The sequence below is a fragment of the Leucoraja erinacea genome, chromosome 2 (genome assembly GCF_028641065.1).
Source record: "Leucoraja erinacea ecotype New England chromosome 2, Leri_hhj_1, whole genome shotgun sequence".
Classification (NCBI taxonomy): domain Eukaryota; kingdom Metazoa; phylum Chordata; class Chondrichthyes; order Rajiformes; family Rajidae; genus Leucoraja; species Leucoraja erinaceus.
The window spans coordinates 23,371,081-23,397,444 of NC_073378.1; the positions used below are offsets into that span (position 1 = coordinate 23,371,081).

Genomic DNA, 26,364 nt, shown 5'->3' on the forward strand with positions numbered 1-26,364 from the left:
GTGGGAGGGGGAGAATGGGGGGGGTGGAGGGGGGGGGGGGGGGGGGGGGGGGGTGGGGGGGGGGGGGGAGGGGGGGGGGGGGGGGGGGGGGGGGTGGAGGGGGGGAGGGAGGGGGGGGGCTTGATAGCCAGATATTTGGACGAAGGCCAGAGGCAAAATTACAAAATGTGTGAGATAAACATAGAGGTGGTGCAGTCAGAGGAATGAATATTGGTGGAAGGTGTCAGGGAGAGCGAGATGGGGAGAAATTGGTACAAATCCAGGTGAGGCACAGGGGAGAGCATGAGGGGAGGGAGAAATTAATAAGTGGAGGGAAGGGAGATTGTAGATTAGTTAACTAAAATTGGAGAATTCAACATTAGGTTGTAAGCGCTATCCTAGTGGGATCCGGTGCTGTCCTTTCAGTTCATGTGTGGTCCCACCCAGACAGTGGAGGAGGTCATGGACAAAAAGGTCCGTACAGGAATAGGAAGGGGAGTTAAAACGGCCAGCAACCTGGAGATTAAGCAGATCTTGATGGACTGAGCGCGCATTGGAGGCCAGCCAAGGGCTACTAGATCTCTCGGTTGCTACCAAACATAGAGCAGAACACTTGGGCTTGGGCTTGGACCACCAGGGCCTGCTGGATCTCACTTAACATTTAAATTGTGCACAGGAAACATTTTATATTGGAAGTGCAGTTGCTCACAATACTAACAATGGATAATCTTGCAACCGCAGGCCAGGTAAGCAGCAAATACGTGAGAAAGAGTTTGGCAGAGCAGTGGGAAAAAAGCTACCCGTGTGAGTACCTCGTGCTACCGCATTCCCCCAGCATGTCTGGCAACGAACAGTTGTGTCTTCAGAGGGTTGGGGGGTGGGGGGGGGGTGGGGAGGAGGGGTTGCAGGGGGGGGTTGGAGCGTGGAATGCCCCTCCCACCCAGAGTGGCCGTCCTGCCTTGCAAGTTCATTGTGACGTGACTGATTTTTTTTCTCCAAAAATTGGTGTCTGAAGAAATCAGCTGTTTTTTTAAAAAAAAATTCAACGATTAATAACTTCGGAAATATAGATGGAAATGCGACGGGAAGATGTTTATCACCACCATGAGAAAACTGTGGGTAGGATGTGAAGGCTGTGGCCTAGCGTTTGGAAGAAGATAGGAATGAACCAGATTGACATGTACAGAGACACAAACAAAAGAAGACTTTGTTATATAGAGATATTGTACAGCCAAAGGATTTTTTCCTTTGGGTCAATGTTGAATATTCAACATGTGTACCTCTTTCTAATGGTGAATGTGTTAATGGTAGCAGTATTCACTTGTACCCAAGTCTTAACTTGTGCAAAGGAAACCTGTTCTAAGTACTTGAGCAGCATTTCTGCTCATATTATAAGGACATTCTTTCAATAACACTAAGGCATTTCACCATACCTCAGGATACCTGACAAAAATAAACTAAACTAAACTAAGCTGACAGGGCCAATGGAAGACCTTGGATTGAGTCTCAAAATAACAGTCGAGTGATCATGGTGCAGTAACCCATTGAAAGATTGTTACAAGAAAGATTGAAATATTACTCCAAAAGGTCTGGTGCATTTTTTAAGGCTATTAGTTAACAAAAGGAGCAAGTTCAGAATCTTCATTGTTATTAGTTCTGGAATTTGATAAGGGAGTAATCTTACGAAGAAAGTTTGACAGTTTTTCAATAATTTACAACATCGAGTACGAAACAGAATTAATCATCATTGCATAATAGCTCATTTATAAATGTGCATTTCAAGAAATCGGTGGATTAAATATTTGATAGGAACTCACCCATTTCATGGGGAATTTCATGAAACAATATGGCAATAGCCGTGGTGATCCCAGTCTCGATTGATGATGAGAAAGCTGCACCAATGGCCAATCCATCTGCAAAGTTATGCATGCTGTCTCCTACCACAATCATAACTGCCAACACATTCAGTGTTTTCTCTGGAAAGAAAAAAACTCACTCAGGTGAGACAACAAAAATAGAATTTGGATATCCTTATATTGGATTTCTCTTTCAAATTTGAATGAGTGATATTGATACTTAAAATTGATTTCTATTTGGCTTGGATTAGAAAGCATTTCAACTGTAAAAAGACGCTGGAAGTTCAACCATACCCAAACATATCCACATCCACTTACTTTAGTCGTACAGTGGGTATGAGGTCTCTGTTAAAATATTAAACAACAACATTTCAATTGAATTCAGGATTTGTTCAGATCCATATTCCCATCCATCCTGCCAATCTCCCAAATGCTTATTCATGTGCACGGGGTGTCCATCACTATGGCATTTGTAACCCAGGAAGGCATATATGGAGGATTAGCACTGAGAGAACATAACAAGGTGATTAAATTACACATCCGTGTAATTTGCTGTGCTTTATAAATTTATAAATTTGGCTAATTGTTAGCTGCTAATTATTTTATTGTGCCCAAGTTAGCACTATACTGGTCAGCTGGTCGCTTTGCTGGTTTTGCAGTCAGATAAGGACTGAGATGGTTCTTTCATTTAGTTTAGTTTAGTTTAGAGAGATACAACGCGGAAACAGGCCCTTCGGCCCTCCGGGTCCATGCTGACCAGCGATCCCCACACTCTCCTTCACACTAGGGATAATTTATCATTATACCAAGCCAATTAACCTACACACGTTTACTTGTTTGGAGAGTGGAAGGTGACTGCAGATCCAGGAGAAAACCCATGCAGGTCATGGGGAGAACGTATTGAACCCGGGTCTCTGGCACTGTAAGGCAACAACTTTACCACCGTCACCGTTCTTTAAACCCTTGAGTAGATCTGGTCTACTGCTGAATTCCCTATTCTCAATCTTTCTTCTTTCTTCTTCCTCTTCCTGCAGTTTGTTTGCCCTTTGCCGTGGCTTATTCTAATCATAATCATAATAATCATAAGCCTATCCGATCCTTTAGGAATTTTACATGTTTCTATAAGATTCCCTCTCATCCTTCTAAATTACAGTGAATACAAGCCTAGTTGACCCATTCTTTCATCATATGTCAGTCCCGCCATCCCGGGAATTAACCTGGTAAACCTACGCTGCATTCCCTCAATAGCAATAATGGCCTTCCTCAAATTAGGAGACCAGAATTGCACACAATACTTCAGGTGCGGTCTCATCAGGGCCCTTTACAAATGCAGTTGGACCTCCTTGCTCCTAAACTCAAATCCTCTCGCAATAAGGCCAACATACCATTCGCTTTCTTCACTGCCTGCTGTACCTGCATGCTTACTTTCAGTGACTGATGTACAAGGACACCCAGGTTTCCTTGCACCTCCCCTTTTCCTAATCTGACACCATTCAGATAATAATCTGCCATCCTGTTCTTGCCACCAAAGTGGATAACCTCACATTTATCCGCATTATACTGCATCTGCCCACTCACCCAAACTATCCAAGTCACCCTGTAGCTTCAAAGCATCTTCCTCTCAGTTCACACTGCCACCCAGCTTTGAGTCATCTGCAAACTTGGAGATGTCACATTTAATTCCTTTGGTTTCTACATTCATCTTATCTATTCCCCTTAAGTTCCATTTTCGTGGCTTTGTTATCAAATTGATATGGATAGATAGAATAGAATAGAATGCAATTTATTGTCATTCAAACCTAGATTTGACCGAAATATCATTTCTACAGTTTTTTACATTACAAAACAATCCAAGACCCACACAATAATTTACAACATCGAGTACGAAACAGAATTAATCATCATTGCATAATAGCTCATTTATAAATGTGAATTTCAAGAAATCGGTGGATTAAATATTTGATCGGAACTGGATCTGGATGAAGGTGTGGTAAATTGGATTAGTAAGTATGCAGATGATACCAAGATAGGGGGTGTTGTGGATAATGAAGAGGATTTCCAAAGTCTACAGAGTGATTTAGGCCATTTGGAAGAATGGTCTGAAAGATGGCAGATGGTGTTTAATGCTGATAAGTGTGAGGTGCTACACCTTGGCAGGACAAATCAAAATAGGACGTACATGGTAAATGATAGGGAATTGAAGAATACAGTTGAACAGAGGGATCTGGGAATAACCGTGCATAGTTCCTTGAAGGTGGAATCTCATATAGATAGGGTGGTAAAGAAAGCTTTTGGTATGCTAGCCTTTATAAATCAGAGCATTGAGTATAGAAGCTGGGATGTAATGTTAAAATTGTACAAGGCATTGGTGAGACCAAGTCTGGAGTATGGTGTACAATTTTGGTCGCCCAATTATAGGAAGTATGTCAACAAAATAGAGAGAGTACAGAGGAGATTTACTAGAATGTTGCCTGGGTTTCAACAACTAAGTTACAGAGATAGGTTGAATAAGTTAGGTCTTTATTCTCTGGAGCGCAGAAGGTTAAGGGGGGACTTGATAGAGGTCTTTAAAATGATGAGAGGGATAGACAGAGTTGATGTGGACCAGCTTTTCCCTTTGAGAATAGGGAAGATTCAAACAAGAGGACATGACTTCAGAATTAAGGGACAGAAGTTTAGGGGTAACATGAGGGGGAACTTCTTTACTCAGAGCGTGGTAGCGGTGTGGAATGAGCTCCCAGTGGAAGTGGTGGAGGCAGGTTCGTTGGTATCATTTAAAAATAAATTGGATAGGCATATGGATGAGAAGGGAATGGAGGGTTATGGTATGAGGGCAGGCAGGTGGGACTAAGGGGAAAAAAGTTGTTCGGCACGGACTTGTAGGGTCGAGATGGCCTGTTTCCGTGCTGTAATTGTTATATTGTTATATGGTTACTTAACGCAGTTTACATAAACATCCATCACAGTGAGTCTCCAACATCTCCTCACTGTGATGGAAGGCAAAGTCTTTATCTCTCCCTTTGTTCCTTCTCCCATGTTCCAGCAGTCCAACTGCAGTGTCGAGGCGAACTGGGGCTCCGATGTTAAAGCCCCCAGCGGGCGATGGTAAGTCCTGAGGGCGTTTAAGTACCCCGGGTGATGTGAGGCCCCGGCTCCATGTCCTTAAACCTGCGATTCCAGCGGGAGAAGTCGCCGTTGCGGAGCTCGGAAAAGCGGTCTCCCACCAGGGACCTGTGAGCTTCCGATGTTCCCGTCCACCGGGTCTGCGGCCGGTGCCTCCGAACTCCAAAAGTCGGGTCGCAGCCGCACGCCACCACAGCTCTTCCCGCTCCGAAGTTGGCCAGCTCCGCGATGTCAGTTCCTCAGGCTCTGCAACTGGAGCCCTCAGGTTAGTCCCGGCCGGAGGTCGCCGCCGGCTCCACGATGTTAGGCCCAACGACATACGAGACCCGACAGGGAATAGTCGGGTCTCCGCACAGGGAAGAGATTAACGGTTTCCCCCACAGCCCCCCCCACCACCCATCCCCCACATATACACAGCTAAAGAAAATAATAAAAACTAACTCAAGACATACATTTAACAAGACAAAAATAAAAAAAGACAGACGACTGTAGTCGAGCCGCTGCCGTTAGGCGCCGCCACTGTACATCTGGATGTTATTGTGCCTACTCTGCTGCCTCCTGGCAGGCTTTGGACCAGATCAAGATGGCTGCTGTCAACAATCAACCACACAAGCTTCACGAAATCTCTTATTCCCACGTGCTTTTGGCTGTATGAAAGGCAGACATCCTGAAGGTCAGAAACTGGTATATCTGGCCATTTGGTCCATTTTGCTGGACTTAGCATGAGTTCCATTTAATAATTGCTGAAAAGCCTTTTACCGCTGTCAGATTGATAGGACCTTCCAGACTGGTCTCGCCCCAAATAATGAATGAGGCCCATTTGCCACACAGGGGTCATTTCACATCAGCAGATGCCTGGGCAACACGATAGTGCAGCGGTAGACTTGCCGCCTTACAGTGCCAGAGACCTGCTTTTGATTCTGACTGTGGGTTTAGTTTAGTTTAGTTTATTGTCACGTGTACCGAGAGACGGTGAAATGCTTTACAGTGAAGTGGTGTACGGAGTTTGTACCTTCTAACCATGACCGCGTGGAGTTCTCCAGTTGCTCCGGATTCCTCCCACACTCCAAAGACGTTCGTGTTGGTAGGTTAATTGATTTTGGTAATAATTATAAAATTTCCCTAGTGTGTAGGATAGTGTTAGTGTACGGGGTGATCGCTGGTCGGCTCAGACTTGGTGGGCCGAAGGTCCTGTTTCTGCGCTGTATCTTGCTGTATCTCTAGAACTAAAAACCTAATACTAAGATACCAGTCAGGTTGGAGGCTCAGCTGGCTCAGGCTCTCTGCACAAGGTAAGTGTGGTTGGGCAGGGTCCGCAGGTGGCAAATCCTGGCAGTGGCCTGGCTCCAGGCTGATCTGACCACTCTGACCACTGGTCTGACCACTCACAAACCCGCTTCCTCACCATTCAGCAGCCTGATGCAAATTGTACCACAAACGTGTGAGTGGAAAAGGCAAAGTGGAAAGAGCACTGGTTTTCAAGGGAAATTGGACATCTTGTTCGGAAAAAGAGGGAGATTTACAATAATTATAGGCAGCATGAAGTAAATGAGGTGCTTGTGGAGTATATGGAATGTAAAAAGAATCTTAAGAAAGAAATTAGAAAAGCTAAAAGAAGACATGAGGTTGCTTTGGCAGGTAAGGTGAAAGTAAATCCAAAGGGTTTCTAAAGCTATATTAATAGCAAAAGGATAATGAGGGATAAAATTGGTCCATTGGAGAGACTTAGTGGACAGCTATCTACAGAGCCAAAAGAGATGGGGGAGATATTGAACAATTTATTTTCGTCGGTATTCACCAAGGAGAAGGATATTGAATTATGTGAGGTAATGGAAACTAGTAGAGTAGCTATGGATACTATGAGTTTCAAAGTAAAAGAAGTACTGACACTTTTGAAAAATATAAAAGTGGATAAGTCTCCAGGTCCTGACAGGATATTCCCTAGGACATTGAGGGAAGTTAGTGTAGAAATAGCCGGGGCTATGACAGAAATATTTCAAATGTCATTAGAAACGGGAATAGTCCCCGACGATTGGCGTACTGCGCATGTTGTTCCATTGTTTAAAAAGGGTTCTAAGAGTAAACCTAGCAATTATAGGTGTGTTAGTTTGACTTCAGTGGTGGGAAAATTAATGGAAAAGATACTTAGAGATAATATATATAAGCATCTGGATAAACATGGTCTGATTAGGAACAGTCAGCATGGATTTGTGCCTGGAAGGTCATGTTTGACTAAACTTCTTGAATTTTTTGAAGAGGTTTCTAGGGAAATTGACGAGGGTAAAGCAGTGGATGTTGTCTATATGGACATTAGTAAGGCCTTTGACTAGGTTCCTCATGGAAGGTTGGTTAAGAAGGTTCAACTGTTGGGTATAAATGCAGGAGTAGCAAGATGGATTCAACAGTGGCTGAATGGGAGAAGCCAGAGGGTAATAGTGGATGGCTGTTTATCGGGTTGGAGGCAGGTGACTAGTGGGGTCCCTCAGGGATCAGTGTTGGGTCCTTTGTTGTTTGTCATGTACATCAATGATCTGGATGAAGGTGTGGTAAATTGGATTAGTAAGTATGCAGATGATACCAAGATAGGGGGTGTTGTGGATAATGAAGAGGATTTTCAAAGTCTACAGAGTGATTTAGGCCATTTGGAAGAAGGGGCTGAAAGATGGCAGATGGAGTTTAATGCTGATAAATGTGAGGTGCTACACCTTGGCAGGACAAATCAAAATAGGACGTACATGGTAAATGGTAGGGAATTTGAAAAATACAGTTGAACAGAGGGATCTGGGAATAACCGTGCATAGTTCCTTGAAGGTGGAATCTCATATAGATAGGGTGGTAAAGAAAGCTTTTGGTATGCTAGCCTTTATAAATCAGAGCATTGAGTATAGAAGCTGGGATGTAATGTCAAAATTGTACAAAGCATTGGTGAGACCAAATCTGGAGTATGGTGTACAATTTTGGTCGCCCAATTATAGGAAGGATGTCAACAAAATAGAGAGAGTACAGAGGAGATTTACTAGAATGTTGCCTGGGTTTCAACAACTAAGTTACAGAGAATGGTTGAATAAGTTAGGTCTTTATTCTCTGGAGCGCAGAAGGTTAAGGGGGGACTTGATAGAGGTCTTTAAAATGATGAGAGGGATAGACAGAGTTGATGTGGACCAGCTTTTCCCTTTGAGAATAGGGAAGATTCAAACAAGAGAACATGACTTCAGAATTAAGGAACAGAAGTTTAGGGGTAACATGAGGGGGATCTTCTTTACTCAGAGAGTGGTAGCGGTGTGGAATGAGCTTCCAGTGGAAGTGGTGGAGGCAGGTTCGTTGGTATCATTTAAAAATAAATTGGATAGGCATATGGATGAGAAGGGAATGGAGGGTTATGGTATGAGTGCAGGCAGGTGGGACTAAGGGGAAAAAAGTTGTTCGGCACGGACTTGTAGGGCCGAGATGGCCTGTTTCCATGCTGTAATTGTTATATGGTTATATGGTTATTATACCAAAACAACTCTGTCACCAATTGGACCCAAGGAGACAATATATAATATATACAACATACAATATTTATTCATTGTCATTTGAACCTCAATGAGGCCCAAACAAAACTCTTGTTTCTTCAGCCATACAAACAAAAAAAATTTCTACAAGACCCACAAACAATTCAATTCACACAAACATCCATCACAGTGAATCTCCTCCTCACTGTGATGGAAGGCAAAGTCTTTCCTCTCCCCATTTTCTCTCCCTTTTTTCTCCCGATATTCTCCTTATTTTTTCTCCCGACGTTCCCGGAGTTGAATTTTATAACCAAGCTCACCTGTGCTGAGTCATAAGATGATAAACACATCATCGAGATGACTTCACTATAACATTCAGAATATATAACAATATAATGAAAGCAGCAATATGCATGAATCCCTCATAAAGGATAGGAGTAGAATTAGGCCATTCGACCCGTCAAGTCTAATCCAACATTCATTCTTGGCTGATCTATCTCTCCCTCCTAACCCCATTCTCCTGCCTTCTCCCCATAACCTCCGACACAATAATCAAGAATCTATCTATCTCTGCCTTAAAAGTATCCACTGACTTGGTCTCCACAGCCTTCTGTGGCAAAGAATTCCACAGATTGAAGAAATTTCTCCTCATCTCTTTCCTAAAAGAATGTCCTTTAATTCAGAGGCTATGAACTTTGGTCCTAGAGTCTCCCACTGGTGGAAACATCCTCTCCATATCCTACATGTTTCTAAACTCCTTGTGCGTGTCCTGCAATCATTGAAAATTATGTACTTACTTGTGTCATTTTCAGAATTACTGCCTATTGCATTGTCTGTAGGGTTTTCAACATTTTCTGAATCTTCTGGATTTCGCTGTTTTCGAAATGGGATAAAGTTAAAAATATATAACCAAGACCAGCTTGAAAATCCTTTTAATGTATTCCCTGCTAAACATTCACAATCAATGTTATGGTGTTAGTTTGGATTAAATGAATGAATGACATTTTTATTCAGAGTGAAACGAGATCAGTTTAAACATACCAAATGTAAATTTAATGGGGATATAAGAAAGTGCAGGTCTTGGGCAAAACAGAAGGTGCCAGGTTAACTCAGCGGGTCAGCCAGCACCCATGGAGAGAATGGATAAGCGACGTTTCGGATCGAGACCCTTCTTCAGACTGACTTTCCTGCTGAGTTACGCCAACACTTTGTGTTTTGTAATATTAACAAAACTATTTTTACATTAAAAAAAACAATTTTATAAATATTCAGAAATGGAGGTGTGTCTTATCAAAGTTTAAAAAACTGGACGTAAACCTAACCATACCTTGAATAAATCAAGTGGGATTTGTAATGCCCCTGTCCCACTTAGGAAACCTGAACGGAAACCTCTGGAGACTTTGCGCCCCACCCAAGGTTTCCGTGCGATTCCCGGAGGTTCCCGGAGGTTTTTGTCAGTCTCCCTACCTGCTTGCACTACCTGCAACCTCCGGCAACCACCTGCAACCTCCGGGAACCGCACGGAAACCTTGGGGTGGGGCGCATAGTCTCCAGAGGTTTCCATTCAAGTTTCCTAAGTGGGACGGGGGAGTTTTGAACCTTTGATTAAGTTAACAAATAAAATCTCAAATATACCTTCAGCAGAATATTTTAAAAGATGGGTATAAGACTTAAGTTTTGCAAATTGAATTGGGATCTGATTGTAAATATAGAGTTGGTTTAACAGCAGTTGTGAAATTCTGCAGTGAAGCAAACGGTAGGTGCCTCTGTCAACAGTTGCTGTCGATCAGGAGGAGAGGGACCTCATTACTGGGGGTTGACTCATGAAAGCCCTTGGTCAACTTTTCAGTAATTTTCCTCTTTCTATTTCCCCTTGCTGCAATCATCACCCTTTCCAACTACCATCAGGTGCCGGAAACTCAAGGCAACTCACTACAGGACAGTAGTGCAGCCGTAGTTTCTGCCTGACAGCGCCAGAGACCTGGGTTTGATCTTGAATACATGTGCTGTCTGTACGGAGTTTGTACATTCTCCCTGCGGCTGCAGGGTATTCTCCGGGTACTACGGTGCTCCGGTTTCCTCCCACATTCCAAAGATGCTCAGGTGTAAATTGTCCCTTGTGTGTAAGATAGAAGTAAACCACGGGCGATTGTGGTCAACGCAGATTCGATGGGCTGAAGGGCCTGTTTCCACACTGTATCTCTAAAAAAAACTCCTTACCCAAAGATTGATCCAATGGCCAGTTGCCAGGCCATTATTTTATTTTAAATACTCACTGACCGCATGATCTTAAAAATAAATTGTCATTTGTACCACAGAACTGACCTCAGTAAAAGTATAGATCGTAACATGCTTATTTTGCTGTATCTTTCTCTTTCTGGTTAGTAACATTTACTTTGTTGGAAAATTAGGATCACTGTAAATTAGGTCAAAGACAGTTTATATCCATTCTCCAATCTTTGGTTTGTTTGCATCACCACACTCTGTTGATGGATACTAGTAAAATGCATTTTAACATGTTTTCTGGCTTTATTTTACTGCCTTAAACTTAAGATAAGCTTCATCCATGTAGCATCTTACCAGTTGCAGAGTAGAAATCGATTTGCCTCTCTCTGATTGACTGTTCAGATTGGACTCCATTGGAACATCATGTGAATGTGCTAAATGTCCTTTTCCAAATGCCTAAGTTGGGCGAAGGAAAGTATTGTTAAATTCCATCAGTATTTCACTGAAGGTGAAATATTTGTGCATTTTCTTTAACTCGTTGATTGACAAGAATCACAGATTGATGTTGCCCCTGCTGCTTACCCCGTTGGGGCTCAGATGTGAAGTGGTTTTGAAATTAAAATCGGGGCAGCCCAGAGTCTTCACTTGCCATTGATTCCAGAGCCCAGTTTTGAGACTTGGCTTCTGGCAGTAGGACCACCAGCTGACACTAACTGGAACAGCTTGCATGGTATCAAATGGTATCAAGTGCTGCCATTGTCTTAACCTGCCTTGCAACTGTTAAAAGTGTAGGAAGGAATTATACCAAAGCTAGACACAAAATGCTGGAGTAACGTAGGGGGTCAGGCAGCATCTCCGGAGAAAAAGAATAGGTGATGTTTCGGGTGGGAACACATCTTCAGGCTGCAACTGTTAAATCCTACTGTGACTGAGGAATAATTAGTGATGCAAATGAAAATATCTTCAATATTCTGCTTTTTCATCTATTAATGAAGACATAGATGAGATATATTCATCAGCTCCTGTCACTTATACCTGGAAGGGCTTTATGGAAAGCTTCTTCACAGCTGTCTAGTCAAAGAGTCATAGATTTGTACAGCATGAAATCAGGCCCGTCAGCCAAACGTGCCCACACTGAACAACATGCCCTATCTACACCGTCAGGTTCACTGTCTGAGTACATCTAACACATTATGCAGATGCTGCTATACATTCTGTAATTTTACAGCATGGTTCTACTGTAAGCAGTTGCCCTGAGTGATTCTGCCTCCCCTGTTGGTTGTAATAGCAGGCTCTCGACAGGTGGTCACTACAGTGAGATTTCCAACTGGAACCACAGGTGCACGCTGACAAACGTCAGACTGCATTAGAAGGGGTTAGACAAGACACAATAGACAATAGGTGCAGGAGTAGGCCATTCCGCACTTCGAGCCAGCACCACCATTCACTGTGATCATGGCTGATCATCCCCAATCAGTAACCCATTCCTGCCTTCACCCCATATCCCTTGACTATTCTATCTTGAAGAGCTCCATCTAACTCTCTCTTAAAAGCATCCAGAGAATTGGCCTCCTCTGCCTTCTGAGGCAGAAAATTCCACTGATTTGCAACTCTCTGTGTGATAAGGTTTTTTCTTAACTATGTTCCACATGGCCTACCCCTTATGTTTAAACTGTGGCCACTGGATCTGGACTCCCCCAACATTGGGAATGTGTTTCCTGCCTCTGGCGTGTCCAATCCCTGAATAATCTTATATGTTATACAAGCCCAGTCACTCTATTCTTTCAATTTATGACAGTCCCTCCATCCCAGGAATTAACCTCGTGAACCTAGGCAGCACTCCCTCAATAGCAAGAATGTCCTTCTGCAAATTTGGAGACAATACTCCACACAGACTGTATACAATACTCCAGGCATGGTCTCACTGGGCCCACTCAGCTCTGTGTCATCTGCAAATTTGCTAATATTACTTTTAGTCCCTTCATCTAAATCATTAATGTATATTGTAAATAGCTGTGGTCCCAGCACCGAGTCTTGCGGTAACCCGCTGGTCATTGCCTGCCATTCTGAAAGGGACCCGTTAATCCTTACTCTTTGTTTCCTGTTTGCCAACCAATTTTCTATCCATGTTGGTACCCTACCCCCAATACAGTGCTCTATTTTTGCCCACTATTCTCTGATGTGTGACCTTATCAAAGGTTTTCGAAAGTCCAGGTACACTACATCCACTGGCTCTCCCTAGTCCATTTTGTGTGTGACAGTCCAACTGAGATCTCCATCCTTTCCTACCCATGCACAGGAGAGGCTCTGCAATGTGTCTGTTCCCCCAATCTCTAACAGTTAGTCTTTAAGCAACCATATCAACCATTTAGACTTTAAGCAACCATATCAACTGGGATCTTCAGTGAAAATTGGCATTGAGTTACTTTAAAATTAATCAGCTGTTGTATCTCAACAGCACGGTGGCGCAGCGGTGGAGCTGCTGCCTTACAGCGCCAGAGACCCGGGTTTGATCCTGACTACTTTTAAAGATAAGGGGGAAGTCGTTTAGGACCGAGATGAGAAAATCATTTTTTACACAGAGAGTGGTGAATCTGTGGAATTCTCTGCTACAGAAGGTAGTTGAGGCCAGTTCATTGGCTATATTTAAGAGGGAGTTAGATGTGGCCCTTGTGGCTAAAGGGATCAGGGGGTATGGAGAGAAGGCAGGTACAGGATACTAAGTTGGATGATCAGCGGTATTGAATGGCGGTGCAGGCTCGAAGGGCCGAATGGCCGACTCCTGCACCTATTTTCTATGTTTCTATGTTTCTACAGGTGCTTGTCTTATGGAGATTGTACGTTCTCCCTGCGACCTGCGTGAGTTTTCTCCGGGAACTCCGGTATCCTCCCACACTCCAAAGACGTCCAAGTTTGTAGGCTACTTGGCTTGGTATTATTGTAAATTGTCCCTAGTGTGTCGGATATTGTTAGTGTGCGGGGATTGCTGGTCGGCGCGGACATGGTGGCCTGAAGGGCCTGTTTCTGCGCTGTATCTCTAAAAACTAAAAAAATCTCCCTTAGAATAAATGAAAATGAAAATCGACACATACAATGCATATCCAATTGAACACTTAAATGTTTTTCTCTTTTTCCCCCCCAATTCTGACGAGGTGTCTTTGTTGCCATTGATGCTGCCTGAATTGCTGAGTATTTCTGCTGTTATTACCCTTAAAGTAAGTTACATTCACACAGAATAACTGTTTGCTTGGTTTGATGAAGGCAGACATAAATGTGCATTAAAAAAATGGATTGCTCACATTTCCAGTCTTGGAAAAATGTGCTAATGTAAAAACTGAAGTTGACCAAAAAAAAAAATCATGATTCCAAGATATCCGTGCTTTGAGAAAACATTTACAAGCATTTGGAGATTTTGCGCGGGCTGTTGTTTGTTAGGCAGGCAACAGCAACAACAATCCGATTATGATTATGATGATTATTATTATTATTATTATTATTATTATTATTATTATTAAACTTTATTTCAGACTCAAGGTCCAGACAAGAGACGGCATTACATAAAATACATTGCATGTAAAAACACCATAAAATACATAAAATCTTAGTATACTTATAAAGGCATCATGAATTATATACAAAAAAAAACACAATACATGATTTAAAATCCTGAATAAAAGAATGATCAATGTCCTACAATTAGACAGCGATACCAGTGTCTCCACAAATGGGATTCGTAGCATGTAGTGCTAAACCTTATGTTTGACAAGGACACAATAATTACATTTTTAGAGTAATTTATCCTGTAAATGAATTAATACATATGATTTCTTAGGATAGCTTCTAAAGTACTGACTCCTGCAGCCACAAACATGTTACTAGCACTACACCATCTAGGTTTCCTTAGCAGTGTTCTCATGGCATCATTATAGGCCACCTTTACTCTCTGCAAACTTGTCTTTCCATAGTTTGACCACAGGTGCACAATATACAGTGGTGTGAAATATGCTCTAAACAGAGACATCTTCTCCACATCTGTGCATGCATCAAACTTACGCAAGAGAATATTTGCCTGTACATTCAGCATACGTCACTGCCTATAAATATCATCATCTGTCATTTGTTCAGTAATAAAATGCCCAAAATATTTTACCTCATTACAGACACTAAGTTTATTGTCAGACAATTTAAAATCAGGAAATTTTAGACATTCATCCTCTTTGGTTCTACAGATCATAACAGCACTCTTAGAAGCATTATATTTAATATCATGTTCCACACCATACACAGAACATATAGTAAGGAGCTGCCGGAGACCAGCGCTATATGGACTAAAGACCACAAGATCATCTGCATACATAATATGGTTCACTAAAATATTACCAATCATGCACCCAGTATTACAGGCTTTCGATTAGTTAGACAGATCATCAATATAAAGATTAAAAAGGACTGGGGACAAAATCCCCCCTTGTCTAACACCATTGCTAATCCCAAATGGGGCTGAGACCCTATTGCGCCATTTTACTTGCGTAGTCTGGTGGGCATACCTGTAAGCCAGAATTCTCACAATGTATTTAGGCACCCCTCTTTGACTCATTTTAACAAACTGCTTTCTATGATTAACACGGTCAAAGGCTTTGGAAGCATCAATAAAGCACATAAGAAATGATTTGTTTTTATCTGTATATTTGTTTACAATCTCCTTTAGGGAATATATGCACAAGTCAGTGCCATGTTTAGTTTTAAAACCAAACTGGTTATCTGTGGAGTTAACAAACTCATTTACTCTATCCAGAATTCTTTCTAGGACTTTTGACAATATGCTGGCTAAAGCTATGGGCCTGTTATTATTTGGGCTGCCTACTTTACCAGCTTTGTCCTTAATGACCGGCACTAGCAGAACAGACAACATTGAATCTGGTAACAAGCCATGAATCATAAAGCCAGTAAAACAAATAGCAAGGAGAGGAGCTATCCTCATACCCGCATACTTGAGATGTTCAGCAGATATATGATCCAAGCCACTTGCTTTGTTGTTGGACAGCAAGGGCATTATTTCAAGGGCTTTATTTTACTAACTGATCAAACATAGGATAAGGTTAATCCATGTAGCATCTTACCAGATGCAGCGTAGAAATAGCTTTGACTCTCTGCGATTGACTGTTCGTGTAGATTCAAGGGAAGTAAGTCTAACTACCCTATGTATGCCTCTTATTATTTTCTGAACCTCTAGAAAGTCATCCCTCAGCTTTCTTCACTCCAAGGAAAATATATGCAGCCTGATCAATCTGCCTCCATGCCTAATGTTCTCCAGTCAAGGCACCATCATGATTCATTTCCTTGGCACTCTATCCAGTGCAATCATATCCTGCTTATACCATGGTAACAAGAACTGCACAAAATATTCTGCACACAAACTGCACACAATATTCCAAGTGTGGTCTACTAATATTTTGTAATGTTTCGAAATACCCTCCCACATATTATATTCTCTGTGCTGACCTATAATGACATATGTCTTCACCACCAGTCTTCACCACCACTTCTGGGGAACAATGGGGAACAATGGATTGATTCATTCATGTCTAATTAGGTCTATTGCAAGGTCTAATTGATACCTTATTGTCACGTCCTTGGTACAGTGAAATTCTTTGTTTTGCATACGATACACAAGTATGCAAAGAGTCTACAAGAATTTGTATACGGCACCTACAAAGTTACAAAAATAACTTTCATCAATAGTACTCAGTGACTTTCAATTTACTACATATGTAAATATATAGTTACTGTATATACCTATATGTTCACAATATATTTTTCAAAGAGCGTAGTGGTTGAAGGTAGATAAAGTTGGAGGTTCCTGACGAGTAGACTTCAGCTGGGACCTCTGGTGTTTGTGATATATAAATGACTTAGACATAAATATATATCGGTTGGTGAGCAGGTTTGCTGACAACACCAAATTTGGAGGAGTTGCAGACGGTGAGGAATACTGCCGGAGGATACAGCGGGATAGAGACCAGCTGCAGAAATGGGCGGAGAAATGGCAGATGGAGTATAATCTGAGCAGGTCTGAGGTGTTGCACTTTGGGAGGTTGAATGTAAGGAGAGAGTATGCAGTTAATGGCAAGACCTTTAATAACATTGATGTGCAGGGGGATCTTGGAGTCCACATTTATAGCTCACTAAAGGTGACACCAAAAGTAAACCACAAGTACTCCTTAGAGAAGGAGTATGGTATGTTTGCCTTCATTGCTAGGGTGGGGTGGAAGATTGCAACCTTCACGTGGTCCGCCCTGTTTCGACTAATGCAATCAACTTGACGTGCACAAACGGAAGATCAAATAGAACAAGTTGTCCAACAACTTTAGGTTGTGCATGCCACAGGAATGAAGAAGAAGAAGAAGATTGCTAAGTTATGATTCAGCTTTATAGGACTGGTTCGGCTGGATTTAGAGGTTGCACAAACATTGTGGGCCAAGGGCCCGTTCCTGTACTGTACTGTTCTATGTTCTATATACTCTGAATGGGCTTCCCAAAGAGCATCACCTCATACTTTCTGTGATTATCTTCCACCTGCCAATGCTCTGGTTATCTCTCCATCTGATTCTGCGCTATCTTTCAGCAATATTCCTCGCTACATCGCTACTGACTTTTATGTCGTCTGCAAATTCACTCATCATTCTTCCTACATTCTTATTCAAGTTGCTAATTTAGATCACTGTCAGCACTGTTCATCACAGGTCACAAATTTCCATTGAAAAACCTTCTTTCCACCTCAACACTCCGCCTCCTATCGCCAATCCAAATTTGGATCCAATTCCAGACACAAACTGCCGGAGTAATGCAGCGGGACAGGCAGCATCTCTGGAGAGAAGTAGTGGGTGATGTTTCTGCATCGAGACCCTTCTTCAGACGGTCCAATTCTCCAGTGCTCCTTTGATTGCAAATCTCTTTAATGTTCTGGAATAGGCTATCATGTGCAGCTTTCTCAAAGTCTAATATATAGACAACAGATACACAAGAGAATGCAGACACTGGAATTCAGAACGAAAACCAAAACTGGGAGAAACTCAGTGGATGAAGCTGCATCTGTGGAGGCAAAGAGATGGTCAACGATCCCTTTGCTTCCATTGATGCTACTTGACTTGATGCTATGTGACCCCTTGTTCTGGGGAAGTCCAGAACAAGGGGTCACAGTTTAAGGATAAGGGGGAAATTTTTTAGGACCGAGATGAGAAAACCATTTTTCACACAGAGAGTGATGGATCTCTGGAATTCTCTGGCACAGAAGATAGTTGAGGCCAGTTCATTGGCTATATTTAAGAGGGAGTTAGATGTGGCCCTTGTGGCTAAGGGGATCAGGGGGTATGGAGAGAAGGCAGGTACGCGATACGGAGTTGGATGATCAGCCATGATCATATTGAATGGTGGTGCAGGCTCGAAGGGCCGAATGGCCTACTCCTACACCTATTTTCTATGTTTCTATGTTTCTATGTTGACTTGCTGAGTTCCTCCAGCAGTTTTTTTTTGTTGCTCCTTATGGATAACATCTATCACCATGCTTTCATATATCTTTTGAGTTACCTAGTTGCTCAGAGGAATGCCCAGATTCCGCATAAATATGTGAGCATTTCTTTCAATAACAATCTCAAATCATGCTGAATTATTTATTTCAGTAAGCGCTCCTTTTTGATCTTACCTGACCTCTAACGGTTAAGATGAGTGAAAAAAGCTTTTCAATTAGGAAAAATACATATATTCCTCCAAGTACAGTAAACATTTTCCAAATATATCCTTTGTTTTCATGAGAATGGCTGGTGGCTTCTTGCTCATGTGTGTGTAGACCGAGGACCTAAGTTAAGAGAGATAAGCAAAAAAGAGATTTTAGTTTAGTTTAGAGATGCACCATGGAACAAGGCCGTTTGGCTCACCAAGTCTGCGCTGACCTTGGATCGCCAGTTCACACTATGTTCTCTCTATGTTATTCACTCCCGAAACACAAGGGGCAATTTACGGAAGCCAAGACTACAAACCTGCATGTTTTTGGAATGTGGGAGGAAACTGAAGCACCCTGGGAAAACGCATGCAGTCACAGTGAGAATAGACTATGAACAGGAGTAGGCCATTCGGCCCTTCGAACCAGCACCACCAATCAATGTGATCATGGCTGATCGTCCCCAATCAGTACCCCGTTCCTGCCTTCACCCCATATCCCCTGACTCCACTATCTTTAAGAGCCATATCAAGCTCTCTCTTGAAAGTATCCAGACGACCGGCCTCCACTGCCCTCTGAGGCAGTGAATTCCACAGTCTCACAACTCTCTGTGAGAAAAAGTGTTTCCTCATCTCCGATCTTAATGCCTTACCCCTTATTCTTAAACTGTGGCCCCTGGTGCTGGATTCCCCAACATCGGGAATATGTTTCCTGCCTCTAGCGTGTCCAAACCCTTAATAATCTTATATGTTTCAATAAGATAACCCTTCATCCTTCAAAATTCCAGAGTATATAAGCCCAGCTGCTCCATTCTCTCAGCATATGGCAGTCCCGCCATCCCGGGAATTAACCTTGTGAACCTACGCTGCACTCCCTCAATAGCAAGAATGCTCTTCCTCAAATTAAGGGACCAAAACTGCCAACAATACTCCAGGTGTGGTCTGACTAGGGCCCTGTACAACTGCAGAAGGACCTGTTTGGTCCTATACCCAACTCCTCTTGTTATGAAGGCCAACATGCCATTCGCTTTCTTCACTGCCTGCTGTACTTGCATGCAAACTTTCATTGGCTGATGAACAAGGACCCCCAGATCCCGTTGTATTTCCCCTTTTCCCATCTTGACACCATTTAGATAATAATCTGCCTTCCTGTTTTTGCTACCAAATTGGGTAACCTCACATTTATTCACATTAAACTGCATCTGCCATGCATCTGCCCGCACACCCAACCTGTCCAAGTCACCTGCATTCTCATAGCATCTTCCTCATAGTTCACACTGCCCACCCAGCTTTCTGTCATCTGCAAATTTGCTGAAGTTACTTTGAATCCCTTCATCCAAATCATTGATGTATATTGTAAATAGCTGTGGTCCCAGCACCGAGCTTTGCGGTACCCCACTAGTCACTGCCTGCCCTTCTGAAAGGGACCCGTTAATCCCTAATCTTTGTTTGCTGTCTGTCAACCAATTTTCTATCCATGTCAGCACTCTACCCCAATACCATGTGCCCTAATTTTGCCCATTAATCTCCTATGTGCGACATTTTTTCAGAAATGCTATCTAAAAGTCCAGGCACACTACATCCACGGGCTCTCCTTGTCCATTTTCCTCGTTATATCCTCAAAATATTCCAGAAGATTAGTCAAGCTTGATTTCCCCTTCGTAAATCCATGCTGACTTGGACCGATCCTGTTACTGCTATCCAAATGTGCCGCTATTTCATCTTTTATAATTGACTCCAGCATCTTCCCCACCAGCGATGTCAGGCTAACTGGTCTATAATTCCCTGTTTTCTCTCTCCCGCCTTTCTTAAAAAGTGGGATAACATTAGCTACCCTGCAATCCACATGAACTGATCCTGAGTCTATAGGACATTGGAAAATTATCACCAATGCATCCACGATTTCGAGAGCCACTTCCTTAAGTTCCCTGGGATGCAGACCATCAGGCCCTGGGGATTTATCAGCCTTCAGTCCCATCAGTCTACCCAACACCATTTCCTGCCATGTGAATTTCCTTCAGTTCCTCTGTCATCCCAGATCCTCTAGCCACTAGTACATCAGGAAGATTGTTTGTGTCCTCATTAGTGAAGACAGATCCAAAGTACCCGTTCAACTCAATTGCCATTTCCTTGTTCCCCATAATAAAATCACCTTTTTCAGTTTTCAAGGGTCCAACTTTGGTCTTAACTAATTTTTGCCTCTTCACATAACTAAAGATGTTTTTACTATCCTGCTTTATATTCTTGGCTAGTTTACCTTCGTACCTCATCTTTTCCTTCGGTATTGCCTTTTTAGTTATCTTCTGTTGCTCTTTAAACATTACCCAATCCTCTTGCATCCCATTCATCTTTGCTATGTTGTACTTCTTCTCTTTTACTTTTATACTTTCCTAGGTCTCTGGTGCTTTGTGGCAGCAGCTCTCCTGCTGTGCCACTGTGTGATCCTGAATTACTATTATTATGCTTAATTATTTATGTCACTTTTTGAATTTAATCTCCATTGGAATATACGCTAGGGAATATTAATAAATCATTTTCATCTACAATATTTGGTATTGCCTTTGTCAATCCAAATATGTAGTTGAAGATTATTCTATTCAGTTTATGATCTCCGTTTTGAGAAAGAATAAGCCCAAAGCAAATCTAAAATTGGTCCCTAGCCGTTTCCAATGGAGGGACTTTCCTGGCTGTTTGCTGACATATTTATTTAGGCAAATGAGTTCAAGTAGGTCATGGAAAGAAGCTGGTGGGATGAGTTATGGTTCCTTCATGTCCTAGTTGAGCTCAGACCACTCTGCCTCGCCTATCATTGTGCAGCCATCAATACTAATCCCATTTACTAGCACTTGGTCCTTGGCTTTGATCATCCATATGTTGCTGCAAATATTTCTCAAATGTTGTGAGAGTCTCTGCCTCCACTAGAGGCAGGATGTACCAAATCCCAAGCAGCCTCTGAATGAAAAAACAATCCTTCCTTATATCCCTTCTAAAACGTTTACACCTTACATAAACCAATGTCCTCGTGTTATAGAAAAAATTGATAATGGAAAGAAAAGTGCTGATCTCTATCCAATTTATGCCCATTATGATTTGGTACATCCTCATCAAACCTCCCATAAACTTCTCCAAGTCTATCCAGTCTCTCCTCATAACTGGGACAATCCATCCCAGGCAAGATTCCAATAAATCTCCAAAGGGTGTGGGAGTTGATATTGGGGGATGGGGTTGGGAGTAATGGTGACAAGACATTACAGCTGTGTGAGTGAGTGTGAGTGAGTGAGTGAGTGAGTGAGTGAGTGAGTGAGTGAGTGAGTGAATGAGTGAGTGAGTGAGTGAGTGAGTGAGTGAGTGAGCAATCATGAGGATACATGACAACAATAAATTTTACAAAATTCACTCAGGCTTCTCATTGCACACACTAAGGTTTACTAGAATGTTGCCTGGGTTTCAGCACCTAAGTTACAGAGAAAGGTTGAACAAGATAGGTCTTTATTCTTTGGAGCACAGAAGGTTAAGGGGGGACTTGATAGAGGTATTTAAAATTATGAGAGGGATAGACAGAGTTGACGTGGATAAGCTTTTTCCATTGAGAGTAGGGAAGATTCAAACAAGAGGACATGATTTGAGAATTAAGGGACAAAAGTTTAGGGGTAACATGAGGGGGAACTTCTTTACCCAGAGAATGGTAGCTGTGTGGAAGGAGCTTCCAGTGGAAGTGGTGGAGACAGGTTCAATTTTATCATTTAAAAATAAATTGGATAGGTATATGGACAGGAAAGGAATGGAGGGTTATGGTCTGAGTGCAGATAGATGGGACTAGGTGAGAGTAAGTGTTTGGCACGGACTAGAAGGGGTGAGATGGCCTGTTTCCATGCTGAAATTGTTATATGGTTATAATTCGAAAGGTCTTCATTGATATTGGTCTTGGTTTATTGTCCAAATGCATTGGAAGCATTTTAAGACATCCTGAGGCTGTGAATAACATTTATGCGACCTCAGATTTTTCACTTTTTCCCCCTCAATTAACAAGGCAATTAATACAACATGAATGAAAGGCACCTTTTGACATAGTCAAGAGTGTTTAATTGTTATATGTACTGAAACAGAACAATAAAGTTCTGACATGCAGCAGCACAACAGGTTTAAAAACACAATAATCAATAACTCAATAGATAACATAACAATAAAAAAAATGTTCAATAAGTAAAACACCATATATATTGCATAATAAAACAAAGCCCCGTTGGGTTTACGTTTAGGTTTATTGCTGTCACATGTACCCTCTTCAGACTGACCTCCCTGCTGAGTTACTCCAGCACTTTGTGTTCTGTAATTTTAATGAAACTATGTTTACATTAAAAACGAATAAACTAAACTAAACTAAGAAGCAGAAACAGAAAGTCATTTCAAAAAGCCCTGGTCATGTACCTGCATAAATCTATAGTCTTTAATACCAATTCACTCTCTGCCTTTATGTGCAATATGTGTAATGAGTGCCATTTTTCCAACACACTGGTTTTCCAAATGGGAACCAATTTTCCCAGCATGTGCTGTCATCTGAGATTGCCAGTTACAGTGAAATGCCCACAGGAAATCTGTCGTGAATTTGTACTAAAGTAAAATTATTTTCTACCCGAAGGCTTATCAGATATTTTTTTTTCTTTAAACCATCTTTGACCTTGATAATTCATGCTGCCGTGGAAAAGCAGTCAATGTAATTAGGGAACATTTGCATCACCTGTCATTCTTGTTTCTCCCCTCTCCCATTGGACAGAAGATATCATGTCATATCATCATATCATATCATCATCATATAACTATTCAAAGTCTGATCTTGGATGTGTGTGTGTGTGTGTGTGTGTGTGTGTGTGTGTGTGTGTGTGTGTGTGTGTGTGTGTGTGTGTGTGTGTGTGTGTGTGTGTGTGTGTGTGTGTGTGTGTGTGTGTGTGTGATCACATCTTTGCGTAACATCTACGCGGTAACAATAAAATGTTTATATACTCCGGTAGACATTTTACCTGTGTAGTCCAAAATCTACTTATCTGAAAATGTCATGCTTTATTTCTCGACTTATTACTGAAAATGTTTAAAAAATACTTTAATGAATTAAAAATGGATTTTACTGGTAAAATCAATCCTCACTTTGCACAACACACTTCAATAAAAAGTTGCAGGACAGGAACACTCTGAACTTTTCAGCTCAATGCCATCTCACAGTAAGTACACCCAACATTTGCAACAATGTTGCCATCATAGCTCCTGGCAGGACAGGAAGGGGAGGGTCAATTGGTATTACAATTTGGGAGGTGCAATTGGGATTATTTTTTTAACTCCAGTGCTGGGGGAGGCTCACAAGCTATGATCTTGGCTGAGGAGTGCTCGAATCTTACCTTTGGCAAAGGGTTGAGTTGGAGGACCACGCCTCCCGTGGGGGCTATGGGTAGGAGACGGGTGTGTTGGCGGATCAGACCCAACGGGTCTGCACTTGGTCTAGTAAAAGCTTAAAAGCACGGAATACCATATTCATTAACTGCTTAATTTACATTTTTATCACACGACTGAATGGTCCTCCCGTAGGCTAACGCCATAGAGGCAAGGAAATGCAGATGCTGGTTTACCATAGAAGACACAATGTGCTGGAGTAACTCAGTGGGTCAGACAGCATCTGTGGAGAACATGGATAGGTTACGTTTTAGGTCAGGACTCTGCTTCAGACTCTATGGGTGTAGTCCAATTTCCCAACCTACTTTATTGTGGCCCTTACACTTTTACCTGCAGTTTGTAATTGTAACGGCATAATACTAGAGCACTATATTCTGCACTTTGGTATTTTACTCTGTGCACAATCTCTTGTACTTGTGTAATGGCTTGATTATACTCATGTATTGTATCATTTAACTGAATAGCAGACAAAATGAAGATTTGCACAGTATCTCGATACACGTGACAATAATAAACCAATACCAATACTACTAATTAAATGTACTTGCTATCTCTCAGCACTCATGGCTTCTTGTCGCATGCATTTTAATTTAGTTTAGAGTCTAGTTTAGAGATACATCATAGAAACAGGCCCTTCGGTCCACCGAGGCTGCGCGGATCAGCAATCCCCATACATTAGCGCTATCCTACACACTAGAGACAATTTACAATCTTCGCCGAAGCCAATTAACTAATGTACATCTTTGGAGTGTGGGAGGAAACCTGAGAACCCAGGGAGAACCCACGCAGTCTTAGAGAGAATGTACAAACTCTGTACAGACAGCACCTGTAGTCAGATTTGAACCCAGGTCTCTGGCACTGTAAGGCAGCAGCTCTAACACTGTGCCACCATAGCACCATTTCTTATGTCTAAACAAATATAACATTACTCACCTGTGGCAAGAGATGTAACAATGCATCACCTGACATGGTTCCGACTGCAATACCAACAAACAGCTGCAGGATGAGCTGGTATGTCTGTTTGCAAGAGTTGAATATCAGTAGGGTGATGCCACACATGGAGCACACTGTGATTATCAAGACAGCCAACGTACTGTATCCATATTCTGGAAGCAGAAAGTAACAATTGGTGCTTTTAGAATGAGAATATAGTCAAGAAACAAAGACAACTTTTTCCCCAAAAGTTGAAACCTAATTTATTAAATACAGAGATTAATCCTATCAAAAATGAGCAACATGAGACACAATGGATGAGACTCAAAATAAAGTTGGAATTCAGTAGATATTCGTTAAGTTTAAGTTGGCAGAGCTGCAAGATGTAACTGACTGCTAGAAGTTTTCTAAAAGTAATGGAATCTCATTATACTGTGGGATACAGATCAAGAAATTTCCAATTTTATCCCCATTTGATGCAATGGTAGTGGGAAAGGTTCCCGCAAATTTGATAAAAAATACCAGCATTTCAACCTCTTTTCTTAATGAAGCAACAATTCCAAGTAAAACAAGCTGTCACCTTTCCTGCACTTCTTCCTCTCATTTCTTCTTCATTCACTGACAATAATCGCACACATGTATCGGAATTTAAAAGTGATGAGGATTTTCAACATTTTTTAATAGCATATAAGGATTAATAAACATGTAGCCAAAACAATAAAATCTAACCATGTCAATGGAATCAGTGAAAGTTTTTTTTGTGAATATCAGATGATGAAAATATTTTATAGTGCAAATAATGAAATTCTCCACTGAGATTCACTGTTTGTGTTTAAATGCAAATGTTTTTTTTCTTTCAGCTACCACCTTCATAATCCCTTCAGGCTCAGAGGCCAACGGTTTGAAAATTATAATTTAAGAAAACATAAGAGCCTTTTGTAAATAAAATAATTCCCAATCCCTGCTCTCCACTGCTACAAATGCTGTTGAAATCTATAAGAAGGATGTGCCTGAGGTTACGTATCCTCCTGCATAACTCTGGGCGTCTTTTCAACACACTTCAAATCGTGGAACTTTCAAGTACAACTTACAAAACACAAAATAGCCTCGGGACAGGACCGGGGAGCTTAGCTTCTTCTGGAACTAGGGGAGAGCTTGGTTCCCTAGTGCCAGTTCTACTTACACTGAGGTTATGTGTAAAGGCTTGCTCTGATGGAAACCAGGTAAACAAACATAATTCATCTCAAAATAAATGGATGTTATAACTGCACAACCATGCACAAGTCAGCTCCTCTAGGATCCAATCTGACTGGTGCCAAGATTTATTATGGGCGGCAGGATGTAAGGGATGGGTTGGCTGTGATACTGGCTAATACAAGGGTCTACATTTAACATCTCCATTCGTGGAATTAAAATAGTTAGATGGAATCATTTATGGGCTGCTGTCACAACGCACTGTAGTCTCTAAACAACCCTTCAGTAATTTTCCTTGCCCTCCATTTCAGAATAATAGCGTTTTAAGCCAATAACTCGACACTAGCACTGGCAATAAATAAATAAATAAAAGCACAGCTTTCCAGCCCCTTATCTCATTG

At 41.8% G+C, this 26,364-nt stretch overlaps 1 protein-coding gene across 2 annotated transcripts in view; it reads right to left on the reverse strand.

Moving 5' to 3' along the window:
• Positions 1-26,364, reverse strand: part of LOC129707703 (zinc transporter ZIP12-like) — an 89,306-nt gene that overhangs the window by 17,860 nt on the left and 45,082 nt on the right. For both annotated transcript variants that reach the window (XM_055652921.1, XM_055652930.1), the window contains 5 exons: positions 24,770-24,942; positions 18,381-18,533; positions 11,033-11,134; positions 9,250-9,325; positions 1,797-1,955 (listed from right to left, as the gene is read on the reverse strand). In XM_055652921.1, the coding sequence (XP_055508896.1) occupies positions 1,797-1,955; positions 9,250-9,325; positions 11,033-11,134; positions 18,381-18,533; positions 24,770-24,942 (663 nt within the window). The remainder of the gene's footprint in view (positions 1-1,796; positions 1,956-9,249; positions 9,326-11,032; positions 11,135-18,380; positions 18,534-24,769; positions 24,943-26,364) is intronic.